We start from the raw sequence: 24,380 nt of genomic DNA, 5'->3' as shown, positions 1-24,380 counted from the left end.
AATAATTTTCCCTCTTTTTTTTTTTTTCGCAGGTCCTTCCCACAAAGGACTTGACTAATGATCCATGGACAAAATGAAGCATTCAAATTTATTTTCATTAATCATTCATCTCCAGCTCATTGAAAATGATAAACTTCCACAAAATTAAGATTGAATATTGAAAAGTGATTGAGGGAGACAGCTCTCTGAGGAGACAGGAAAAGAGAGGATAAACAAGCCAGAAAGGAGGAAAAAAATGACAAAGGACGCAGAGCGAGAGGCGGTCGAGACCAACCCCAGCCTGGTTAGGGTTACACAGGTATACTATCTGCTAGTTAAGGTCAGAGGGGTTTAAGTAGGTGTAATTAGATCCAAGAATCTAGAGAAGCGTAGAATTTCTGTCAACACAGCCCCCTAATTATTCTCTTTTCCAATTAATGGTGACATAGATTAATTATCTGATGAGGCAAAGCCAATTGCAATCATTCACCCCGCTAAAATTAGATCATTCCTGACAGTAGCATGAAAGTCACCTGCTTCATTGTTATGGATTGGGCCGTGAGCGTCGGACAGGGGAGAGAGTGAAGCATGCTGGGGGTTTAAGTAAGTTGTCTGGTGCAGGTGAGCGTCCAATTACGCCGCTATCTGAACTGTATGCATCTTCCTGCTCCATCCATCGGCATCTGCGATGGGTCTGTTTGCTTGCTGCGGGACATGGCTGGTAGTTGAGTCATCTGTCAGCGAGAGCAGGAACTGAGAGAGGCGCTGGATTGCGTTTGACAACTCCTCCTGTTTAAATAGCCAAGCAAATGGAATCAATGAATGCTGGCCAATTCACTACAAAATCCTGTAGTGGAGCCGGAGCCTGCAAAAGTTCGACTTTGACGTTCCCTGCTGGAAAGGCCAGTACAGCTGGTCACTAGTATATGTTGTGTAAACTAACCAGCTAGACTTTCTTGGTGGTGCTAGTGCTAGTTTAACAAGTCATGGCCTAGTGGTTAGAGAGTTTGACTCCTAACCCTAAGGTTGTGGGTTCGAGTCTCGGGTCAGCAATACCCAAGGTGCCCTTGAGCAAGGCACCGAACCCCCAACTGCTCCCCGGGCACCGCAGCATAAATGGCTGCCCACTGCTCCGTGTGTGTGTTCACGGTGTGTGTGTGTGTTCACTGCTGTGTGTGTGCACTTTAGATGCGTTAAATGCAGAGTGCAAATTCTGAGTATGGGTCACCATACTTGGCTATATGTCATGTCACTGTCACTGTCACTGAGTTATTTCCATTCAATTTCAAGCCCAAATGTTCAGGGGGTGCGTATGATTTTCCGAAGAGAATCCAATGGTTTATTTAGCAAGGACACATTAAATTGTTAAAAAGTTACATTAAATATGTTCATAATGTTACAAAAAAATTCTAATTATTTCAAACTTTTTATTCATCAAATAATCCCAAAATGTTTTTTCATTGTTTCCACGAAAATATTATGCAGCACAAATGTTTTCAACATTGATAATAATAAGAAATGCTTCTTGAGAAGCAAATCAGCATATTAGAGTAAAACTATTTCACTTATAGTGAATTTCAAAATTATTTACAAAGAAAGGCAAGTAATGCATTGACTTATTGAATTATATTTTCTTGTAACATAAATGATATTTTCTTGTAACCAATAATGTTACATTTAAAACTTTGAACATTTATTTTTGTAGAATGATTTCTGAAGGATCATGTGACACTGAAGACTGGAGTAATGATGCTGAAAATTCAGCTTTACATCACAGGAATAAAGTACATTTCAAAGTATATTAAAATATAAAATGTTATTTTATATTGTAAAAATATTTCAGATAAATGAAGTTTTAGTGAGCATAAGAGACTTTTTTCAAAAAAAAAAATCTTAGGTAGCCTAAACTTTTGAACAGCACTGCATATAATGTCATGATAAAATTTAATAGAAAAATATAAAATATATAATCTTACATTTTGTTTTGTCAGAATACACATATACTCACTGGAGAAAGATGCTTTTTGTCTGTAAAACAGTTTAGTTGCGGCATTTACTGTACTAGTCAAACTTTGTCCCATTCCCTTAATCCTACGAAAGAGCAACACTGACATTTGAGACACTTTTATTTCTCAAGACATAAGATTGAGAAAGATAAAACAAAGATATGGGAAAGACGGTGTGTGTCACACTCCTGCGCATGGGTTCAGTGCGTGCCTGTTTTAAAAAACCTCAGCAACCAGTTTTTCTATTAAACTGCCTTGCACTGTCAACCAGCTTGGGAACTGAGCTGGCCTAGCCATGCAGAAATTTTCTGACTAACAATTATATCAGAAACAAGATCTTGGATTACGGTCCCCCGAGAGCGGCGCAGTGGGCGTTCGCTCCAATTATTACTGGCCATTCACAACTCTCCACCCTGCTCTCTGTTGTTAGCAATTGTCAATTATGCTATCCCTGGTGTAAACTTGCATAACCCGGAACTGAGTGCCCAATCTTGCAGCGGCGTTTCAAGATGACAGGCTTGCACGCTTTCTCTATTTCATTTTACTCTTCCCCCATCTCTATACTTCAGTAGAGCTGCTCAGAAGCAGTCATTTGATCCTCAGGAAGACACAGGGACAAATCAGTGGAACTAGTTTTTGCAATCCACAACCTTCAGGTTCCTCATGAATAGATGGGTGGACAACTTTTGCTAGTGGTTTCTGGGGAGAAAAAAATGTTTGGACAGAATCACCATAGATAAAAATCTTTGCACACAGAATATTTGTGATGGTTAAAAGGGCCATGAAATGGAAATTTTACAAATATATAAGATTACTCTACAATAAAAACATATTGCAAGTTTCATACCTCAAAATTAACTTCTCACTTTAAAATGTTTTTCCTTTCCCATTCATGATGTCATGATTTTCCTCTGTTCAACAATGGATGTGGACAAACTACACCTCCATAAACTGACCAGACCATTAGAAATGCATAGTTAAAGTTTTTTTTTTAACAACATGCCTGAGCGACTGAACAAGAATGTTTGTGTTGATATTTGTATTTATTTATTTTTACCAAAAAAAAAAACAACTTTTTTATGCAGAAAAAAAAAAATCATATGCTAACCTCAAGAAACATAATATAAAGATCTGAAAATGCATTACATTTTTAAAGAAGGGTGACACTTTTGCCATTGAGATGAGTGGGGAAAATGGCCAATTATCCTGAATTAACCATATCTTCTTACTCCAAAATGTGCAAATAAATAAACTGTATTAAAAATTAATTTAATTAAATAATTAAGAAAGGTGAATAATCTTGAAAAGAAAGAAGAAGGAAACTTCAGTCACTTGTTGGGGTAAACAGGTGTCCATTTTCAACCATGCAAAAATAAAGCCCAATTATTGTTTGTGTTGTGATAACCACCGAGTTATTATGAGTAAGAGTTATTTTCCTCTCTGAGCCCAAGAGGACCCCTTGTCACACGGCCCGGGACAACATTCCCGGATGTCCCCCTGACAACGAACATGAATACACTAGTGATCTGAAGTGTTATTGAAAGCTTAGCACATAATGGAAACATGACTAGAAAACTTATATGACCAGGAAATAGCTGTCTGATTACCAAGATGGCTGGCAAATAGACTGAATTGCTTTAAAAAGGGTTGTGTCCAATCCAGAAAGAAAATCTACAATCAGAGATGGAGACAGAGATGTTACTTTGGACAATTTAGCCCTCTCTTACAGCTTTTCTCTTTAGTAATCCCTTTCTTTGCTGAAATATTTGCTGGACTTCTGTCGTATAGTAAAATCGCATAACTTATTGGCTCATAATATCATGAGGGGCCCCTGACCCTGTCTGTCTCGTCTCCACAACCCCCATGTCCCATATGCCAGTGGCTGTCTGGATATTGTATAGCAGTTTGCTACACAACACAAAGACAATAGGAAGCGGTGATAAACTAGATTTTCTAATACCAAAGTTTTATTTATTTCCATGCCTTTAACATCAAAGGTTAGCAACTACATGACTCCCGTAGTTTTGGGTCATCAGTGCTTTATTGCTATACTATACTCTGATTTTACAATGTAAAGTCTCCTCTACACAATGCTAGTCTGTGTCTGGGGGAGGAGATCAACGCAGAGCTGTGACAAAGTTTAAAAGTAAGACTGCTCCTTTTGTCCTTCACACTCGGAGGAGCTTGAAGAACTCCTCGTCTTCATGCTCCATTCACCAGCCTGACTTCCAGAGCTGGCCTCCCCTGACTGAGCCGCAAACACACCGCCGCTCACCTCATTATAAGCGTGCATAGCACACCTTCCACTGAGACCACATGCCTTTTGTGTTAGAGCATCCAAACATTACGGCTGCATTATTCCGGTATACAAAATCATGTTAAATACAATGCTAATTTTAATCATTATTTAAATATAATTTTAATGACCATTAATTTGTGCATGCATTAGACACTTGCACTATTTTTTTGCTGGTCTACATCATGTAAATGTGTGGTAGATGGATGATAGTCTTTCTGTTTTTTCAGCACCTTACGCCATGATCGCCACATTTTTAAGATGTCATAAGTGAATGTACCATTCATACAGACTAAATAGTTTTTTTGTGATTTGACAGTTTATGAATGCAATTTTATATCTTAATGCTGTATTATAATATTACCTTTTTTTTATTTTTATTTTTTTTTATGAGGCATTAGCCAATGTAGCTTAATGATATTTAGAGGGTGGGGTGGGTGATATAATGGCCAGATGTCCGTGATGAGAGCTAAATGAGATGTACACATATATGCTGAAATTAAACAAAGATTTTAACACAATATTTACTTGATATTCACTGCAAACCTTTGATATTTCAAAATAAATTATCCTTTGACTAGACTAGATTTTTGGAATGCTAATGCTTCTGTCCAAGCCACCATTATGATAATCTCAAAATGGCTCAAAATCTCAGAAATGTCTTTCGATATATCAATTCAAATTCTACTTCAACCCATATGACATCCTTACTTTCTTGGAACACAAAAGGAAATGTTTTTTAAAATGTTCACACTGTTCTCGCTCTCACATAATGAAAGTAGATGGTGGCCATCTGCTGTCAAGTTCCACAAAAGCCATAAAAGCATCATAAAAGTAGTCCATGTGCACAGTATTTCATATCTGAATTTGTAGAATAGCTTTGTATGAGTCACAGACTGAAATGTAAGTCATTATTCACTGAAAGTGTACTTGACAGCCATGGTCACTATTCACTTTCAATTTATGGCACAAGGAGCACACTCTCCATCTGTGTTTCATGGAAAGGGTGAATAAATAATGACCAAATTTTCATTTTTAGGTGAAATATTCCTTAAAGGTTAACCATCTTAACCTCAACAAGCATTAACCAGAGTGGGACCCATTGTAGTATAAAGTGTGATACTTACAAATAGTGTTTTGTGTGTGTGTGTTTGTGGGGGTACTAAAGAGCCCATACCTGGAGGGCTTTCATTTTCTGGTTGTTCTGGTTGGAGAGGGTCTGGAAGCGGGCCAGCTCTGCCTTGCTGTAGACGCTGCGGTGTTTGAAGTATTTTAGCATGGCTTTGTGCATCCTCTTCTGCAACAAAGAAAGCTGGGGAAGAAAGAAAGAAAGAGGGAGAGAGAGAGAGAAAGAGAGGGGGAATTGGTAAGGCAGGAGAGGAAATTAATGGCAGTGTTCAAGAAGAATGATGGAGGGGAATAGAGAAAGCAGTCAATAGCCCATTCTGCAGTACACGGGGCTGACAGGAATTTCACAGTCTCTTGCTCTCCCTGCCCACTCATGTGCACTGGGCGGAAACCAGTCACATCTGGCTGCCAGGATGGGGGGTTAATTTTCTCTAAATGCTTCAGCGGTTTTGTTCTAGCTCAGGCAAACTCGGTGACTGCAAAGCTGATGAGTAAAATATTTCGACTTCACTCACTTTAACTTTATACCAATCCCCTCCAGACATATTTTACACATACACAAAAAGTCATGAACCCCCTGCCGCAACGAGAAATTATTCCGAGTATACTGGAAAAAAGAAAAAAAAATGAGAGAGAGAGAGAGAGTGTGTGTGTGTGTGTGAGAGAGAGAGAGAGATTAGAGAAGAAAGAGAGAAAGAAAGAAAGCATGCTGCTCTCTTTATTATTTGTGCAGTTTTCCAGAAAAAAAGGGGTTTCAATTCAGAGGGATGTCGTCCCTTGTTTCGCCCCATCTCTTCTCTCTTCCTTTAAGCTTATCATTGCTTGGCAATGTGTTCTTCGGAGCATGAAAAAACTAAAGCGAATTAGCTCAGCCTTTAACTGAACGAGTACAAAAAATGTCCTTTATGAAGCTCTGTCAAAACCTGTACCATCCTATTAATGCTACAAGTAACAATATGTACAATATTCTGGAGAAAGATATTGTCATAAAAATTATATCAAAAAGACGCCAGGCAAAGTGATGCAAGATACTATTCTCATCCATGCTTTGTGCTGTTTGTACACTATCTGTGCTCGTATAACAACCCATCTTGGCATGTCTGAGATGTTTACAATGCAATTTCTGTTAAGCCTTCAGGGTTACCTTTTGTTTACAAGCACTAAAGTGTTTCTGGAAGTTTACTGTAGGTAGGCCCATGGGTTGTACATTTAACCACTGCAAGGGGGCGCTCTAGCTCTCTCATTCAGACTAAACAGGCAAAATGCCACTCTATATGATAACCTGTATAATATATAAAAGTAATCTGTTGAAGGACATGGTTGCAGTGTCCATTATAGCAGTAATACTAGACATATAGTTGGAGCTACAGTCAACTTATAAAAGTGCAAAACTAAGAAGTTTGTCTGCAAAACAAAAGGACACCGCAGAAAACCACATAAATAATTAATCACCATCTGTCACTAGCAAACTCATGCAGATAATTAGACTAATTTTATTGTATTTTTTAAAGCTGTAAAAAAAAATTGGACTCAGAAAATAAAAAAAATATATATATAATAATGAAATGGTAACTGCAATTTAAAGTGCCCCTATTATGGGTAATGAAAGGTTCATATTGTGGTTTTGGGAGTCCCCAACAACAGGTTGACATGCATGCAAGGTCAAAAAACACTGTCATTGTCTTATAATATGCATTTATTTTTTACCTTACTTGCTCAACGACTCGCTCAATGATTCATTTTTCCAAACCCCTCCTTTGAATGAGGCTTATCTGCTGTGATTGGTCTCATTTTAATGTCATCATGCCTGTAATCCCTGATAAAGCAGCGTTTGTGAGCGCAGTGCTGCTTTGTGTACAGCGTTACCGGGGAAACAGGTATTTTACCTCTCCAAAAGCCGCACCTAGTGGCAAAGAATGAATTAGCATTTTCATTCATACCAATGTGAAAAGACCATACAGTCTATGGAAAAGACCAAGCGTCAACCTCCAGCTCTCTCGTGAATCCAACATGGAAGTGGCTTAAACTGTAATTCAACAACTGGCCGCTTGAGGCTGGCTGCAAAAGGGAGTCAATCCCATAGGCTCCCCATGTTAAAATGCCCAACTTTACAGCAGAAAAAAACTGGTTTACAGCCTGGTTCAAAAAATTATTTTGGTCTATATAGCTAATTTGGCCCTTCATGACAACTGTGAGGGGGGTGACTTTTTTTTTTTGTAACTCATCCGTTTAAATTATATTAAGCCTTACAGTTCAGCATAATTAAGTGTTTGGCCACTTGAGTGACAGGTGCCTGACTGCCATCGAGCTAGGTGGGCTTGACTTCAGCACAACTTTTGCCCATTTTCGATTATCTGGGAGTGACACGCGGCGATGTGCTGCCAAGATGCTGACGGCCCGCTCCGCCCACTTTGAGCTTCAAAAACGCTCTTCAGAAAACTACAGGTGATGTCATGGACACTACTTCCATGTTTTTATACAGTCTATGGAAAAGACTAACAAGTGGGCGGGCAATATGCTAATGTTTCATGTTGACATCAACATGAAACGGCTTGGGATTTGTTTTAAAAGTGTTTCAATTATTCCAAGTCGACTCTTTCTTTTGAGAGACAATAAATTTATATACGGTGCACTTTCAGATTTAAAACTTTGCAGGATGTTTTCATTCACTTAGAGCTGTGTTACACACTGCATGAAAGGTAATTTTCAAAAATCCATAATGGGGCACTTTAACTAGCACTATATTACAGGAAAAAACAGCATAAAATGTTAAATATAATGGTTATTATAAAAACAACTGTATTAATGTCAAATGTCATTGCACTTTACTTACTGTTCTATTTACTTCCCACTTTTAATTATACAGTATATATTATATTTTTGCCATATGATTAAAAGTGAGGAAGTCAATAACTATTATTATAATTTTGTTTTGTATTTTCTGTTGTGCATTTTTTTTTTTTATCTTACCGGGGCAATGAAGTAAATTCTAATTCTAATACATATAAATTACATACTGAACTAATCAGATATAGCAAGATTTCACTAATATATAGCCACATAAACAGTGCTTTGAAACACCATCTGAATCTATTTCTCATGATAAATGTGGTGTCACAGTTTCATACATGTGGAGCAGGTAAACGTGATAAATATACATTCTATTCAAACAATTCATAATAGACACATAGTCAGCATGGCATGGAAAACCATTCATAAATGGTAAGCTGTCATAAGAATCCATATTAAACTGAGCACAGCTTGGCCTACACGTCCTTATAGATATGTATGGAACTTTAAGAAGAGCTTGTGGTAAACCGCTAAAAGATGCGACTACATCCGCTCTGAAGGAGAGAAAGCCGTACCAGTCTGAAAATAAACAACAAACTGTAAAAAGGCTGAATACTGAGTAAAAGAAAATCAGGCTTTGATCATGAGCGTGGAGAATCCCGTCCACAGGATTTGCCTTTTGCATGCATTTCTCACTTGATAACATTCATGTAGTTAGATGAGGAGTTGTACGAGTATTAGTCTTTTGGGGAACAAACAATGTGTCTTGCTCTTCAGTAGAGTTTTACCATCAGCGGTAGAATAACAAATCATATTAAAATGATCTACAGCTCAAAAAAATGTTATATACTTAAAGTGACAGATTATGTCTAGATCAGTATAGCTAGTAATAATCTCCAGCAACAACAATGTTACTATAACAATAACGGTCTGTGGACTAATGTCAGAAAGACACAAAGCTTTAAAGCTGAAGTGTGCATTTTTTTTTGTTTTTAATCTTTCTCTGATCTCAGCTTAATATGCAGACAACTGTAAGTAAGCCATTTATGTGATTGTCACAAGAAAGTATAAACACTGTTGTTATTAAACATTACATTATTAAAACTCAAAATTAATTTTGCAAAGTTTGACAGTTTTCCAGTCATTATTTTTACAATTCCTTTATGTGGCATAGAAACACTTCAGCTTTAACCTCTCACTGTAAACACCAGCACTTGAAAATATCTTAACATTGCTAAGTATTTGTTGCTATAGCAATATACACAGCCAAAAACACACTGATATAGTGTTGTTTGGAAATGACTGATGCACTGCAGTCCATAGGTACACACTGCACTTGCACACTGCAGCTTTGATGAATACCAGCAAAACCACCCATCCTTTAGTGATGGACGTACGTGTCATATTAGCATTTTCCCAAACGTTCCTGAGATGCTGGTCCTTGAGAGCGTTTGCATCTGCTATGTGCCTGTTTCCATTCACTGCCATGTTAGATGGAATAAACACACATACACGCCAGAGCAATGCTGTCATGAAGCTTATCTCATCGTGATTAGATTACTGCAGTGGCCTCCTAGCTGACTGCCCAACTAAAACCAACCACCTATGACAGGCTGCATGGAGCACACGAGCGTATGCTAGTCCGTGCAAAGCTCTCGCTCATCACTATTTTGCATGCCTGCTGTCTATCTCTGATGACAAAGATAGACAACAACACAACACACACACACACAAAAAAGCATCCATTATATACACACACACACGAGAAGATTCAGACAAAGAAAGAAATGTGTTTGTGGTTATGAGAGTACCTGCTTGTGATCTTGGATGAAGGCCTCTGCTCTGTTTCTTATGTAAAAACACAAACGGCTTCTTGACTGGCAATCATCAGAGCTTTCTGCAGCTCTCTGTACTCTTGAGATAACCTCAGATTGGCTTTTAGGGCTTCCTGTAGATTACCCTGGAACAGATTTGCACAGGATGTTCTCCATCAGCTTCTGAGAGACTCTAACATGTATAAGGAACCATTAAAAGCTTAAACAAAGACTTAAACCTTTGCAACTGAAGAACAGTGAGTCCCAATTAAAGGAACAGTTAACCCAAAAATTAAAAACGCACATTTGTGTCTTCCCAAACCTTTATAGCTTTCAAATGATTTCAAGGAGAGGTTTCGAAAAATCATTTTTCCATGCAATGACAATAAATTGGTACTAAAGCTTCATTAACGAACACAGAAGCTGATTAAATACTTATGCACTATTTTTCAACTGTTCTGAAGCCATACGATAGCTTTTTGCGCGAGGAACAGACCGAAATTTAAGTTATTCACTGATAATCTTGCCCTCCAGTGGACTGTTAACCTCTGTGACCGGATCATTGAGTCAGTGAGAACTGGATTAGTCTGATTCATGAACAAATCAACTGATTCATTAAAAATTATATTTCAGTTTTTCTTCTTCAAAATTTTATTGTGTAATTAATTGTGAAATTTACTAGAAATGTACTTTTGGTATCGTATTTTTACATCATTTGAACCTGCAGATTGATTTCCTATTTACTTTTGACAGACCTTTTATCCAAAGTGACTACTTCAATAATTTTTATCAATATGTACAATCCCTGGGAATCAAACCCACAACCTTGCGCTTTCATTTCACATTTCACTTCGGGACCAGTTGGTCGACAGTAATTTCAAAAATGGCTCACAAAAGTGAAGTTACAGTAGAAAAAAAGCATTTGAATTAGGTTTTATTTTTAGCTTTCATTTATTTTAATATTTATTATAAAATTAGCAATTTTGTTGTGCTTTTATCATTTTTAGCAGTCTTTATTTTTAAATATCACTAATTAGTTTTAATTTTTATTTATTTCAAGTTAGTAATATTAAGACTTCAACTTAATGCAACTCAAGGCAACATTTATTTATGTATATTTATGTAAGTTTTTCATCTAATATTTATATTTTATTTTAGCTATATTTCAAAGACACTTACTCTGATATTTTGTGCATGCAATGCAGTAACTTTCAAGCATTTTTCAGTGTTGCTTAAAGGGATACTCCACTCCAAAATGAAAATTTTGTAATTAGTCACTCAACCCCACGTCGTTCCAAACCCGTAAAAGCTTCATTCGTCTTCGGAACACAATTTAAGATATTTTGGATGAAAACCGGGAGGCTTGTGACTGTCCCAAACACTGCCAAGTAAAATACACTGTCAAGGTCCAGAAAAGTGTGAAAAACATCGTCAGAATAGTCCCTCTAATTTTGTTTTATTTCACGTACAAAAAGTATTCTGGTCGCTTCATAACGTTACGGTTGAATCACTGACTATTCTGACGATGCTTTTCATATTTTTCTGGACCATGACACTGTTATTTATTTGTCAGTCTATGAGACAGTCACAAGCCTCCCGGTTTTCATGCAAAATATCTAAAATTGTGTTTTGAAGATGAACGAAGCTTTTACGGGTTTTGAACGACACAGGGGTAAGTGATTAATGACAAAATTTTCATTTTGGGGTAGAGTGTCCCTTTAAGTGTCCTCATATTTTTGGGGCCACTGCATGTAATTGTATCTACATCGTTTGCATTTCTTTTTTCATTTTGCTTGTTTTACACTAAAACGAATCCTCTTCGAATGCAGTAACTCTAGTAATCATACAGCACTTGAAGTATGTAAACAAATTACAATAAATAACTGTCTGATTTGCTTGTCTCCACAATCTCCACAACCCTGTGTCAGCATCAGACACGTGGAGTGAGAGCTATGGAAAGAAAGATGGAGAGAGAAAGAGATGAACATTTTCTGCTCTACCTGAGAATAAGGAATAATGAAGTGTGTCTGGGCAGTAAAACGACCCAGCGCTAAACTGATGAGTTTAACCCAGCACCAAGAGTGGCAGTAAACATGACAAATGCCGGCTATTGATTTAAAGCTTAATTACTGCATGCAGTGCTGACAAAACCCGTCTGATGCACCTCTGAAATGTAAATGGGACAAATTACACTTCATTGGCCATAAGAAACTGATGGTGTCTGCACTTTGCATCCTACTGCTTTTCTACTCACTGAGCGTCTGACTTCATCAAGTAAACAAGCTACATGAGAATATGATGAGGGGAGAGGAAAAAACACCCAATCCAGCTTGTGAGGAAGTCACAGTGGAGTGTGTCCATAAGTGCAAGTAACATTTAACTCATCTCAACTGATCGTGTAAGGAAATGGTTACAAATGCCACGAGGTTCTAATCTGTGCTGTAAGTTAAAACCCAGTTTACTTGCTTTATTCACATTACTGGCCTTTCTGAGATCAATTAATTGGTGCTAGGTTTTCCAAAATACTTTTTTCCCCCTAATATGTAATAATTTGTTAATAATGCTGTTTCGCTCAGAAATATGTTACACTATGAAAATAGGTTGTAAACATATTTGTAAGAGCAAATTTGACCTCAATGCAGACAGCAATGCAAAGATCATGGCATTGAATACACATGCGGATGAAACTGATGCTTTTGATAAAAGCAATCTCAAAGTTTAAGGTTTTAAGGGGGGGACATGTGGTCCAAGAAAGACAATACAATTGCAAATTTATTATAAATAAAATCTAGATGTGACTAATGAAGATAAATGCATTTATTTGAATGAAACCATTAAAGAAATTTAAATCTGAGAAGCAAGATTTTATGGCTCGTTTTTAGAAAATATGACATATTCAGTTTTCTTTTTCTTAAACTATTGCCAAATTGTTCTTTAAGAGTGTCCCCCTTTCATCTGTAACACATGATGCTGTGGACGTCATCCAGTGTTGTGCATCACTATCCATATTTCCTGTGTTTATTAACATCTCATGACTGTGACGTCCCAATAATGCGCCACTCTGACACAGTCTCTCTTTGTTGGAAATGTTAAAAGTTGAACCGTTTCTGTTGGGTGATGAATCTTTGTGCTGCTTTATTGTTTCCTGTGAGAAGTCTAAAGAGACTCTCTGCTCTGCTGCCCTGCAGCAAGTTAATGGCAGACTGGCTCTATGAGGGAGGACTTTTAATTCGGCTCCTGTCTCGCACCAACAACTTGTTTGGAGTTTGCTGCTTCTGCGCGCATGGCGGATTAAGCCCCATTGCCTTTTCTTGTTTTGAACTAATGCATTCTTGATCACCGTTTAATGAAACTATATACCACATGGCGATTTCACATTAGATAAGCCATGTGAGACTTTCATCAGGCGCCGGGCTCTGACGGAGGCCATAATCCCGAAACTCAACTCCCCCAATAAATAGCTTTTCCCTCCGAAAATGAAGTGATAATACGTGGGTTTCATGCAAAACATAACATATTATCTCTGACGGAAAATTATAAGAGCTTTCATCAAATTATTAGAGGAAATGTTAGTAGAGGTGTGATCCTGAGTGTCGGATATTCCAGAGCAAAGGTGGAATATGATTTGCTTTAGCTGAAACATTAGGGATTTAATTTGTGGATATCAGAAGACACACAAACAGGCAATACTAATGTACTGACAGTGTTTTAAAACATAAACCCTTGTTCGTATGTACAACTTTAGTGAAATTGCAGGAAACTTTGCAAGTTCAACCAAGTTCAAAACACAAGTGACACAATCTCATAGGGGGACATTTGGTCCAATAAAGACATTCTAATTGCAAATTTATTTATAAATGAAATCCAGATTGGACTAATGAAAGTAAATTCAACTGTACTCTTTATATGGATGAATTTAATCTTTAAAGCTGAAAAAGCATAAAATATAAGTGAAACGCTCATGTTTCTCTTACGATCAGTCTTTATAGAACAGAATGAAACCATTTTAATGTCAAAGAATTGTAATGGTGTAAAATTAATATTGAAATAATCAAATTTATCTAATAATAAATAATATTATATATATATATATATATATATATATATATATATATATATATATATATATATATATATATATATATATATACATATAAGTGCTGTCAAATGATTAATCGCGATAAATCGCATCCAAAATAAAAGTTTTGTTTACATAATATATGTGTGTGTACTGTTTATATTTATTATGTATATATAAAGACACACACATACAGCATATATTTGGAAAATATTTACATGTATATATGTATAGTCATATATCATATATAATATATATTTAATATATAAACATATTTTTCTTAAATATACATGGATGTGTGTGTGTGTTTATACATAATAAATATACACAGCACACACACACATATTATGTAAACAAAAACTTTTATAAAAACCATAAAATAGTCTGTATATACATCATATATTCACAATACACACACACACACACACACACACACACACACACACACACACACACACACAAATTATGAATAGCACAAACTCAACAGCCTTTGAAACTCAAAGTATTTGTAAACATTTGTACATCTCTAAAGTTATTCATATATATATAAAACAGTTAGCATTTTTGATGTTATTAATACATTAATATTTTACTTTTCCAAATGTATATAAATATATGAGTGCTATGACCACATTTTATGTGCATATACCTGCAAATATTAATAACATAATATTAAAGCTGCTGTCAACACAACCAGCTAACATTAGATAATACTGGACAAAAAGTTTTTTGTTACATATGTTTTGTTCTGAGTGTCTTGAAATGTATTATTTGGAATCACTGGGTATTCCATAAAAATGATACGGTGCATTTCAGCTTGAATGGGGATTGGAGCACATCAAATCCCCAAACCTATCAAATGCACTCATGCTCGTTCGGCTTCAGCTGATCTGTTTTCTGATATGTAAAGAAAACATTTGTTAACCTGGATTATAATTATTTAAATAGCAAAGCTGATCTAGGATCAGCCCATATAGGAAACCCTGACAAAATAATAAATGTAAATATGAAAGAAAGGGTTCTTAACCTCTGTGTCCTTCATGACAGCCTGGCGTTGAGTGAACAGTGCTGAGTGAATCTGTGCGTGATGAGACTTCCTCTGTTCACAGGAAGCTATATCCCTGTGCACATTACCCATCACTACTGTGGCTGTCCCATGTTTGAACGCCATAGTGTTTGACAAACCCCTGAAACAGACAACAAATCAAAACCAGCATTAACTCTTGAGACTTCAGGTCGAGCTCCTTCATCTGGTTTGAAATCTCCTCGTACCTCAATAACATCACACTAAGGCTTTGCTAATAGCAAATAAATAACATACAATAATCGAATGACATACATGGAATTGTTTAAGCACTTTTAAGTTTTTAAGCAAGATATTAATTATTCATACTGTAATATAAATCAAGTATAATTTTATTTTCACCTTCACAGAATTCAAACATTCCTGATAGTGTTTCTTGTTCTCCTCAAAATCAGCAGAGAGGTTTCTGTGTTCAGTGTGCATGTCACTTAGTTTTGCTTTTAAGTTTTCAATTGTCTGAAAAAAAAAAGAATACATAATTATGCAACTGGTAACTTTAGTCACATTTACTTAACTCAGCAATAACTTCACTGGAGTTTACAGTCAACATGAATCAATACTGACCCTATTTACTTTCTTAGTAAATTTACACAGTCTTACTTTGCCCTATAAACATCAGTGTACGTCACCAAAATGTAAACATTTCCTCCATCTCTGGAACAACTTTTCTCTTCCTCTCATGTAGCAAAAGCCATACAGGCGAGAAGAATAATATTAATAATAATATCATAGCCTAATATGTTAGATCTAATTAAATTCAAATATGAATACAATATTTTCATTGGAATATTCAGTTTCATTCTGTATCATCTCATGGGGAGGTGCTTTTCCGATTAAGGGTAAATATGTGCTTTCTGAGTTAGCTTGAAATTATCCAATACTTGAAAGATGATTTTTACAGTAAACCAGCAATATTTGGTTGGATTTTTCTGGGTATGTTTGTCTCAGTTGCTCCACCTCAGTCTCCAGCTGAGTGATTGTAGACAAAGCGTCTTCATACTTTTTCTGCAGCTCACCTTTCACCCTCTCGCAGTCTGTTTGTTCACGATGAAATTCAGCTGCCTCAAAAGTGACTATAGTCTAATTCTCTATAAACACATTATCTTAACAGTTGAATTCAATTTATTGTCAAAAGAGACTAATAAAGACATTAAAGTACTACTGTCCTAAACCTCTTATGTAAAATAACAGTTTAATAATTGTTTACAAAAATATTTATTAAAGTAATTATTTACTCACCTTCATGTTTTTCAAAGTTTTTTTTTTTTTTTTAATAAAGCTACTGTATGGCTTCAGAAGACTTGGAATATAAAGTATGAATAATATGTACTAATTTGAAGCCTTTTTTGTCCTTTTCAGAGTGTCACTCTTAAAAATGAAAGTTCCCTTGGGGTTCGCAGTGATGCCATAGAAGAACATTTTAATAGTCTTGAAGAACCTTTTTTCACTACTAAGAACCTTTTGGAAGTGGACAAGCTTCCATTGATGTTGAAGGTTTTTCATGAAACTGTCAATGCCAATAAAGAACGTTTATTTGTACGAGTGTTGATAGAATTCTTAAATTCTCCTTTTTCAATGGAAACACTGCATGCAGGTGTGGAATGTCATGAGGGTGAGTAAATGATGATAAAAGTTTTATTTTTTGTATGTTCATTCAGTAACATTGCTAATAAACTCATCTTTAGATCTGAATGGGGCAGGTGTCCTCTTACCGTGTTCTTCGGCTCCTCCAGAAAGGTTTGGCGCTCTAGACTGTCCAGCTCGGCTTTGGTGTTTGAGTGTACAGCAGACACCTGGTCAAACTCGGCTTTGACCGGTTTCCACTGCTTCTCGCTCAAACTGATCTTCAGCAGCCAAGCTCACGATCCTTCAGTAGCTTTCTCACAGCCTGTTCACTGGAACAAAACAGCCACAAACAACATCATAAAACACAGTCCATCCCACGAGATCCACACCACGATGCAGAGCAGCCCACTCACAAAAATGCTTGCAAAGCATTCAGCAAATTTCACAACTGGAAATGAAAACGCTCTGAATACAGTACGTGACATATAACTGATTACACAAGATGTGCCAAATCAAAGATTAATTACTGCAATAGTTACTTACACAACATTTAACAAACTGCAGTTTGTTTACAGCAATATCAGGGAAACAATTAGTTATTTTCAGCAGCTTTGCACACCTATTAACTTACACCAACTACAGCATTCACTTTCAAAATACTTATATTAAAGCATACCAAAATAAATTAATATTATGAAACTCTTTAGTCAATGCATTTTTTTTATTTGCATATCATTGGGTCTATACTGTTCATGGTAATATACATAAATTTCAAAATTTGATTAAACACCGTTTTAAAGTAACGTGTCATCCCCTTCTAGTTATTTTAGCTGTACAAAAACAATCTATTATGCTGCTTGATATTGCACGAGTTTGTTATTTTTCAAGTTACTTCCCAATAGCAGCTAAAGACTTCCCGGAAGTCTCGCACTTTCACAGAAAATAGGTCACATCCGTGTTGCAATATAAGGTGGTGGATAATGCATTTTTTGCATGCTAAATCATTGTGGTAGTTTATGCTGCGGTGCTGCTTCACAGCATTTTAATTTCAGAAGCAACGCCACACACACCTACACATTTTTAATGAAGTGGAATTAGAGTTGTTGCATGATTTCATGACATGATCTGCGGAACACAGATTCCGTGTTGATAATTAAAGAATCCAACACTCACACAACAGACCAATGAACCACAAGACATCTCCAGCACATTTCTCATAGTGTTGTCATTTGAGTCTCCATCTCCAACATGGAATCTAACACTGATCCATAAGTTCTTTATCAAGTTGGGAAGAACCACTACTGTATATCCAGATTTTATTCCATGTCATAGTTTCTCATGATGTTACAGATTCAACAAAACGGCAACACATGAACAGCCCTGTTGGCTTGTGTGTGAAACATATGGTCTTCATAGATCTTATGGAGGCAACGTCATTTGTTGTTGCTGTACCATGGACAATTTAGGGGAAGTAACAACAGTGGATTGTTTTTCATTTGGATCGATTTCATTTTCTGCAGTTCTATGAAAAATCTATTTTTTATCTAAGTACATCTTGTTGTCTGATAAAATTAGGTTATTGTGCTTGAAATTTGGACTGTATAGACTGTATAAGTATTGCAGTTTTTTTTATTAATCTTTGCAAGTGGCCTTTCCTAATAATGTGCTAATTAGCAAGTTTCACGATGAACGCTGCTAAAGTAAACAGTCCCTCAGAGATCTGCTCGGAAGAGAGGGGCGGGGTCAGCAGAGCTCATTTGCATTTAAAGGAAAATGCTACAAAATGGATTGCTCTGAAAAGAGCTGTTCTTGACGGTAAAAACTGTGTTGTTTTACACTACCATTGAGAAATTTTAACCAAACTATGTTACAGACGTTTCATTGAGACCCTCAATAATCGTATCAACTTCGGGGCATCCGATGACCCCTTTAAATATCACCAGGATTTTACAATAAATTACTATATTCTGAATTTTTCTGTGAAATAAATGCAGACTAGGCCTTTTACTGTTGCAACATAACGTATTAATGCAAAACACAGCAGACACAGCTAATCATTAGTGACAATCACTAATATCCAGGAATATACTTTAAATTCAAACTAAAATGTTGTGTGATCTGAAGCTTATGGGACAAACCTTTAGTAGATCTTTCTCTTGTAGTCTTCAATTTCCAATTTGTGTTCTTTGTTTTTGTCTCGCGTTTGGCTTAAGTTTGCACCCAATACAGACAACTTTTCATCACCTTCAAGTTTCTGATAAACACATTATTTACATCTGTTTAGTGGATAAATATGCCAGTATGGACTTTTTTTTATAACCAAGTCTTTGTTTGGAAGCTAAATATTCAACCATATTCACATATGCAAGGCTAAACACAAACAAAAGGTAATATTTTTAATATATGTATATATATATATATATATATATATATATATATATATATATATATATATATTTTTATATATATATATATATATTATCCAACTGCTTGAAAGGACCTCTGTTTGTTCTAGCACATAAGCATAAGCTTATTTTAAATTCATTTCATATTTAAAATATAGTGTCAAACATTCACAAAATCTAAAACATCATAGAGCACCACCTATGGTCAAACCAAGCTTCGTTCTTTTGGAAAGTTTCTAAACTATTAAACTCTGTTGTGGCAGAACAACATCAAAAATGCACAAAATACAGATTTAAAAAGGAATAAACAAACTGCTAAAGAAACAAGTGAGCGCTCTGCAGCTCATTCACTCAAGCGTAGTGTAATTGTGAAATCAGGGCTTAGACAAAATGGAGGCTCAGAGAATAAACACAGCAGATCAGTGCAAGGAATCGTGGGCCTTTCCTGCCCTCCAGAGGACGTGAGGGTTGACATCTCCAACACGGCACTTAGTTTCACCTCTGATTTATATCATTTAAAATAACAGGCACTTATGCTTACAGATGTTTGTATTTGGTTTTGAAGCTGCAATACTTCATTCTTCTTTATCATAAATATCTCTTCTTTATCATCTTTTCCAGCTTTTAATGTTTTGACCTTAAAAAAAGGTAAGTGAAATGAATAATTGGCACAAAAGCTTTTTCAGGGGATAAAAAAAAAGGAAGTAACATGAGCTCATGATTGTTACAATCAGAATATTCAAAAAATTTTAAATGACTTCATAATATTTTGATGGATTTGATCAAATATCCTGTGAGCAAACTGGCAGGTGAATGTTTTCTAAATGAATACTGAATTCTCTCTTTCACCAAGGCTTTGATTTGGTCGTCTCTCAATGTTAGTTTTTCTGTCGACTCTTGAATTTTTCTTTGAAACACCTCACACTGTGACTGCAGCTGCTGTAACTCACTCCTGTAGGCAGAGAAAGAGAAAGTGTGTCATTCCCCTGAAGTCCACTTTACATGTCTGTATACTGCTTCATGCAGATGGAGGGAAGCAGCTGAATGACATCAGATCCTGTTTAAACATTGCTCAGTTTTGTCAGTAGTTATGACAAGCATCTATGTAGTTTCACCTAGAGGAAATTGTATTAGCATGTTCTGTTTGTTTTTAATTTATTTGCATATTGTCATACTGTGTTTTTACAAGCAGTGGTTGGTTATATAAGTATAACAGAAATCTATAAAATCTATAAATGTAACATAAAAATTGCTAAACATGTCCACAAGGCTGATTTTGAGACATTTCCAAAAATTAAAGAATTTTGTGAAATAAAAGTGTGACAAAAATGTAAGTCAAATATATGGCATAAAATGTTCGGTGCAGCCTTTAAATGTAGATAACATGAATTAGAATGTGATTTACAGCAGTAGAATGGCTGATTTTGCATAACATATTTGTGATATTGATATTGTAACATGCCTACACAGTGATGGATAGGAATTAAAACTGTGAAGACGGAGAGAACAGCATTTTAGTGACACCTTCTGTCTGGATTGATATAACACAAGTGAACTGAAATAAAAATATAGGCCTGAGATGACCAAAAAGGACTCACTGCTTGTCACTCAGATGATTTCTGATTGTTTCCATGCCTTTGTTCATTTCTCTTTTCCTAAGGTCTGTTCTGAATTCCTCATTTTTAAACTCCTGAAGACTCTTTAGCTTCTGAGAGGTGTTTGAAAGCGTCTCCCTGGCCTAGAGAAACATTTGTGACAATGTCTTTATGAATAAACATAATAGTCAGACAATGTTTATCATGGCAACATGGCTCAGCAGTAAAAATTGCATCCCAACACAGGCAGTGAGCTCTGAGGTTGTTTAGCAGTTTCAAATGCTTCTGTAGAAGTCATTTTTATTTCAGCTTAAAATTTAACATTTTACATTTCCTGCGGTTGTTTCCTTAAACAACTTTTACGTCTGTATTTATCTAAATGTGTCAGAAAACATTTCAAATATATTGTATTTGATTATAATAATCTGGGACTTATAGTTTTATCAATAATTTATCATATTTGACTCAGTTACGTTATTCACAATGCTTCATGGGATGAATAGTAAGTGTTGTTATTGTAAAGCAAAAGTAAAATTATTAAAAAGTGTTTTAGTTAACTGAAAGCAGGAATGAAATGAAATATTGAAATGAATATAAATTTCAGGTGAAAATTTTAAAATAAGGAAAATCGGAATGTTGCTTTGGCAACTACATAAAATAAATAAGTTGAAGTATTAAAATGACTAAAACTGAAACTGAAACAAAATAAAGCTAAATAAGAAATATTAATTAAAAAAACTGTAAAAATGACGAAAGCACATAAAATTACTAAAACTTAAATAAAATTTAAATATGAAAATTAATTAAAATATTAATCCATTCTATAATAGCATGTAAATAATACTATAATAACAGTTCATTCACAAAATAAAGACTTCAGTTTAGCACTCTTTATTGATGAATTCTTTGAAAACCCCTGTATAGAGAAAATAAACTGGATCGTGGGTGGTCTCTGTAGTGCTCCTCTAGTACGTTCTGGACTCTTTTAGTTAGACCTACATCCTTTCTTCTCTTTGGTTTTGTCTTATTGATTTCCGGTCCTCTAAACAAGCCAACAAACAGGTTTCAAAGTAAACACCTCACTTTGTGCTGTTCGGATCTGCTTCATGATTTCACTCTCCAGCTGGAGTCTCTCGTGCACAAGCGGCCCGTGTTTCCTCATAAAATCGATATCCTCCTTCAGACGTTGGTTCAGCACCTCCGTGTGGGTCAGTCTGTCTCTCACCTGCGGCAGCTGATCTCTCCTTATTTTCAGTTGCCATGTCAGTTCGGCGATGTCTGTGTTGCAGGCTTCATGCTCTGACAGTGGAAATATGAGACAGACAGATGCGAAAAGTTAAAAATGGAGCAGAAAAGAGATTATTTTGGTAATTAAACTTTTTTAAGGACCCCATATCATAAGTTTTGTGGCTTTTAGTCCATATGTGTGAAAATGAAATTTTGCCTTGATAACTAACTGAAATAAAATAATTTTAAGTTTTTATATAGTATTTTATTGCCTTTAACATTTACTTTATTTCATTTAATATAAATTACTTTATATTTGTGCTCCTCAAGCCATTTTTGTGTGTTTTTGATGACCCCGCTGAATTTTTTGACTGTACATTGTAATAGAATAGAATAGAATAGAATAGAGACTTTATTGCCACATTACTGGGCCTGAAGTAAAATGTTAGAGCTGGAAAAAACTGTTTGAACATAAATTGCATGTGGTAATCAATATCCAGTCTCTCCTTTCTGCACTGCACTTCAGTTTCTCTGAAAATTTGCTCTGAAACTTTGCTTTCTCCTTTTCTTCCTGTAGAGCCTTCTCTGTCTCTCTGCGGTCCAGCTCAAGACGCTCGATCAAACTCATCACCTCCATCAGGACATCTGTGGTCTCCGTCCAGAGAGACGTCAACACTCCACTGCCTATTTACAAATTAATAAATTATTATTATTATGTTATTGCTGTTAACTAAAACTAATTTGTTAATTGAAATAAAGCTGGAATAAATAAAAATACTGATATTAGGTGAAAAACTATATATATATATATATATATATATATTATATATATATATATATATATATATATATATATATATATATATTTAACAAAATTAGACATGTTCCCTGGTTGTTCCCTTTAACTTAATTAAAGCTAAATATATATATATATATATATATATATATATATATATATATATATATATATATATATATATATATATATAATATATATATATATATATATATATATATATATATTAATAAAATGCACAGCAAAATTAATTTAAAATGAAAACTGAAAATATAAAAATCTTAATTATATTAATAAATATTATCATAGTATATAAACAGAGTTATGTACTTAAGTACTGTATAATATGTAGTGATATACAGGTTTGTTAAAATCCCCTACTATGTAAAGAAAACTAAGTGCATATTATAACCAAAACATTAAGGAGAGTCAAAACTGTCCATCATTACCTTGTACATTAAGCCCCATGCCTTCAATATACAGCTCTGCATTTTTGCCATCAGCAGAAATACATCTAAAACCACAAAGGCCAAATACACTATTTAATCAGGAAAGTTTTAATAATATTAATAAATTAAGCTATTAATTAATTTACAATCATTTTCTGGTGATATGTTAGAGCCCACATACTATAGAATAGGTGTAAGACTGCTGATCACAAGTGCTGTCTTACTGAAAAAAACAACTGATGTATGTGAATCTATAATGCTTCATGGCTCACTTCCAAGTGATACTGTGGTTGTTTTCATGTGCAGTTTCATGCTGAGCATTATCACCCTAGAAGAGAGGAGACATTCATTATTCATTCATTATGTAATATGAGAGCAAAGAAAATAAGATTCAACTCATATAACTGAGCTCAATCTAGGTTTGATCTGTGTGGTACTGTTTTTGATCTAAGGCTTCGGCTTGGTCAGAGATGGTATAAAATAATAAAATCCATCTTCATGCTATGTTTGATTGTACCTGTTGGTCCCAGTTTTCCAGTTTGGACTTCTGTTCCTGGATATGACATACTGCTTTGTTCACACATGGTGCTGGAGTGTTAACCAGAGCACAGCTGCGACGCCTGCTGGAGCTTACCATCTACCTGCTCTGAAATGTACAAATGACTTTGATCACAGAGATCACGAAGATCTCACATTGAATCATATATACTGAAACCTTAAAGGAATAGTTCACCTAAAAAAATTAAAAGTTGCTTAAAATTTACTAATCCTCAGGCCACCCAACAGTGGTTGGTTGGTTTGTTTCTTCATTGGCACAGATTCTGAGAAATTTAGCAATAGATCTCTTGCTCACCAATGGATCCTCTGCAGTGAATGGGTGCCATCAGAATGAGAGTCCAAAGAGCTGATAAAAACATCACAATAATCCACAAGTAAGCCACACCACTCCAGTCCATCAGTTAACATCTTGAGATGCCAAAAACTGTGCATTTATAAGAAACAATTCCATCATTAAGATGTTTTTAACTTCAGAACTGTCCTCTATTCATAATATTGCTTTCCCCAGTGAAAGCAGTCTCATCTGAATCAGGAGAGAAATATGCAAAGATCAAGCACCATTTACAAGCAAAAAAAGAGGACAACAGGGGATGGACTTTTTCACTGGAG

General features: G+C 35.4%; 1 protein-coding gene across 1 annotated transcript; it reads right to left on the bottom strand.

Moving 5' to 3' along the window:
- Positions 1–126: 126 nt before the first annotated feature.
- LOC109110553 (coiled-coil domain-containing protein 178-like) lies at positions 127–23,922 on the bottom strand. Its single transcript, XM_042714917.1, is given in 15 exon segments — positions 127–768; positions 5,459–5,593; positions 10,011–10,051; positions 10,054–10,159; positions 15,119–15,278; positions 15,364–15,389; positions 15,518–15,631; positions 16,133–16,255; positions 16,888–17,014; positions 20,745–20,884; positions 21,790–22,075; positions 22,421–22,652; positions 23,214–23,278; positions 23,486–23,541; positions 23,731–23,922. Coding segments are annotated over 15 exon segments (1,887 nt in total). The 5' UTR covers positions 23,851–23,922; the 3' UTR covers positions 127–612.
- Between the last annotated feature and the right edge of the window lie 458 nt (positions 23,923–24,380).

Source organism: Cyprinus carpio, chromosome A24 (genome assembly GCF_018340385.1).
Source record: "Cyprinus carpio isolate SPL01 chromosome A24, ASM1834038v1, whole genome shotgun sequence".
In the NCBI taxonomy this organism is placed as follows: Eukaryota; Metazoa; Chordata; class Actinopteri; order Cypriniformes; family Cyprinidae; genus Cyprinus; species Cyprinus carpio.
Note: the sequence above shows the minus strand (reverse complement) of the source record. Positions and strands in the feature narration are given on the sequence as shown.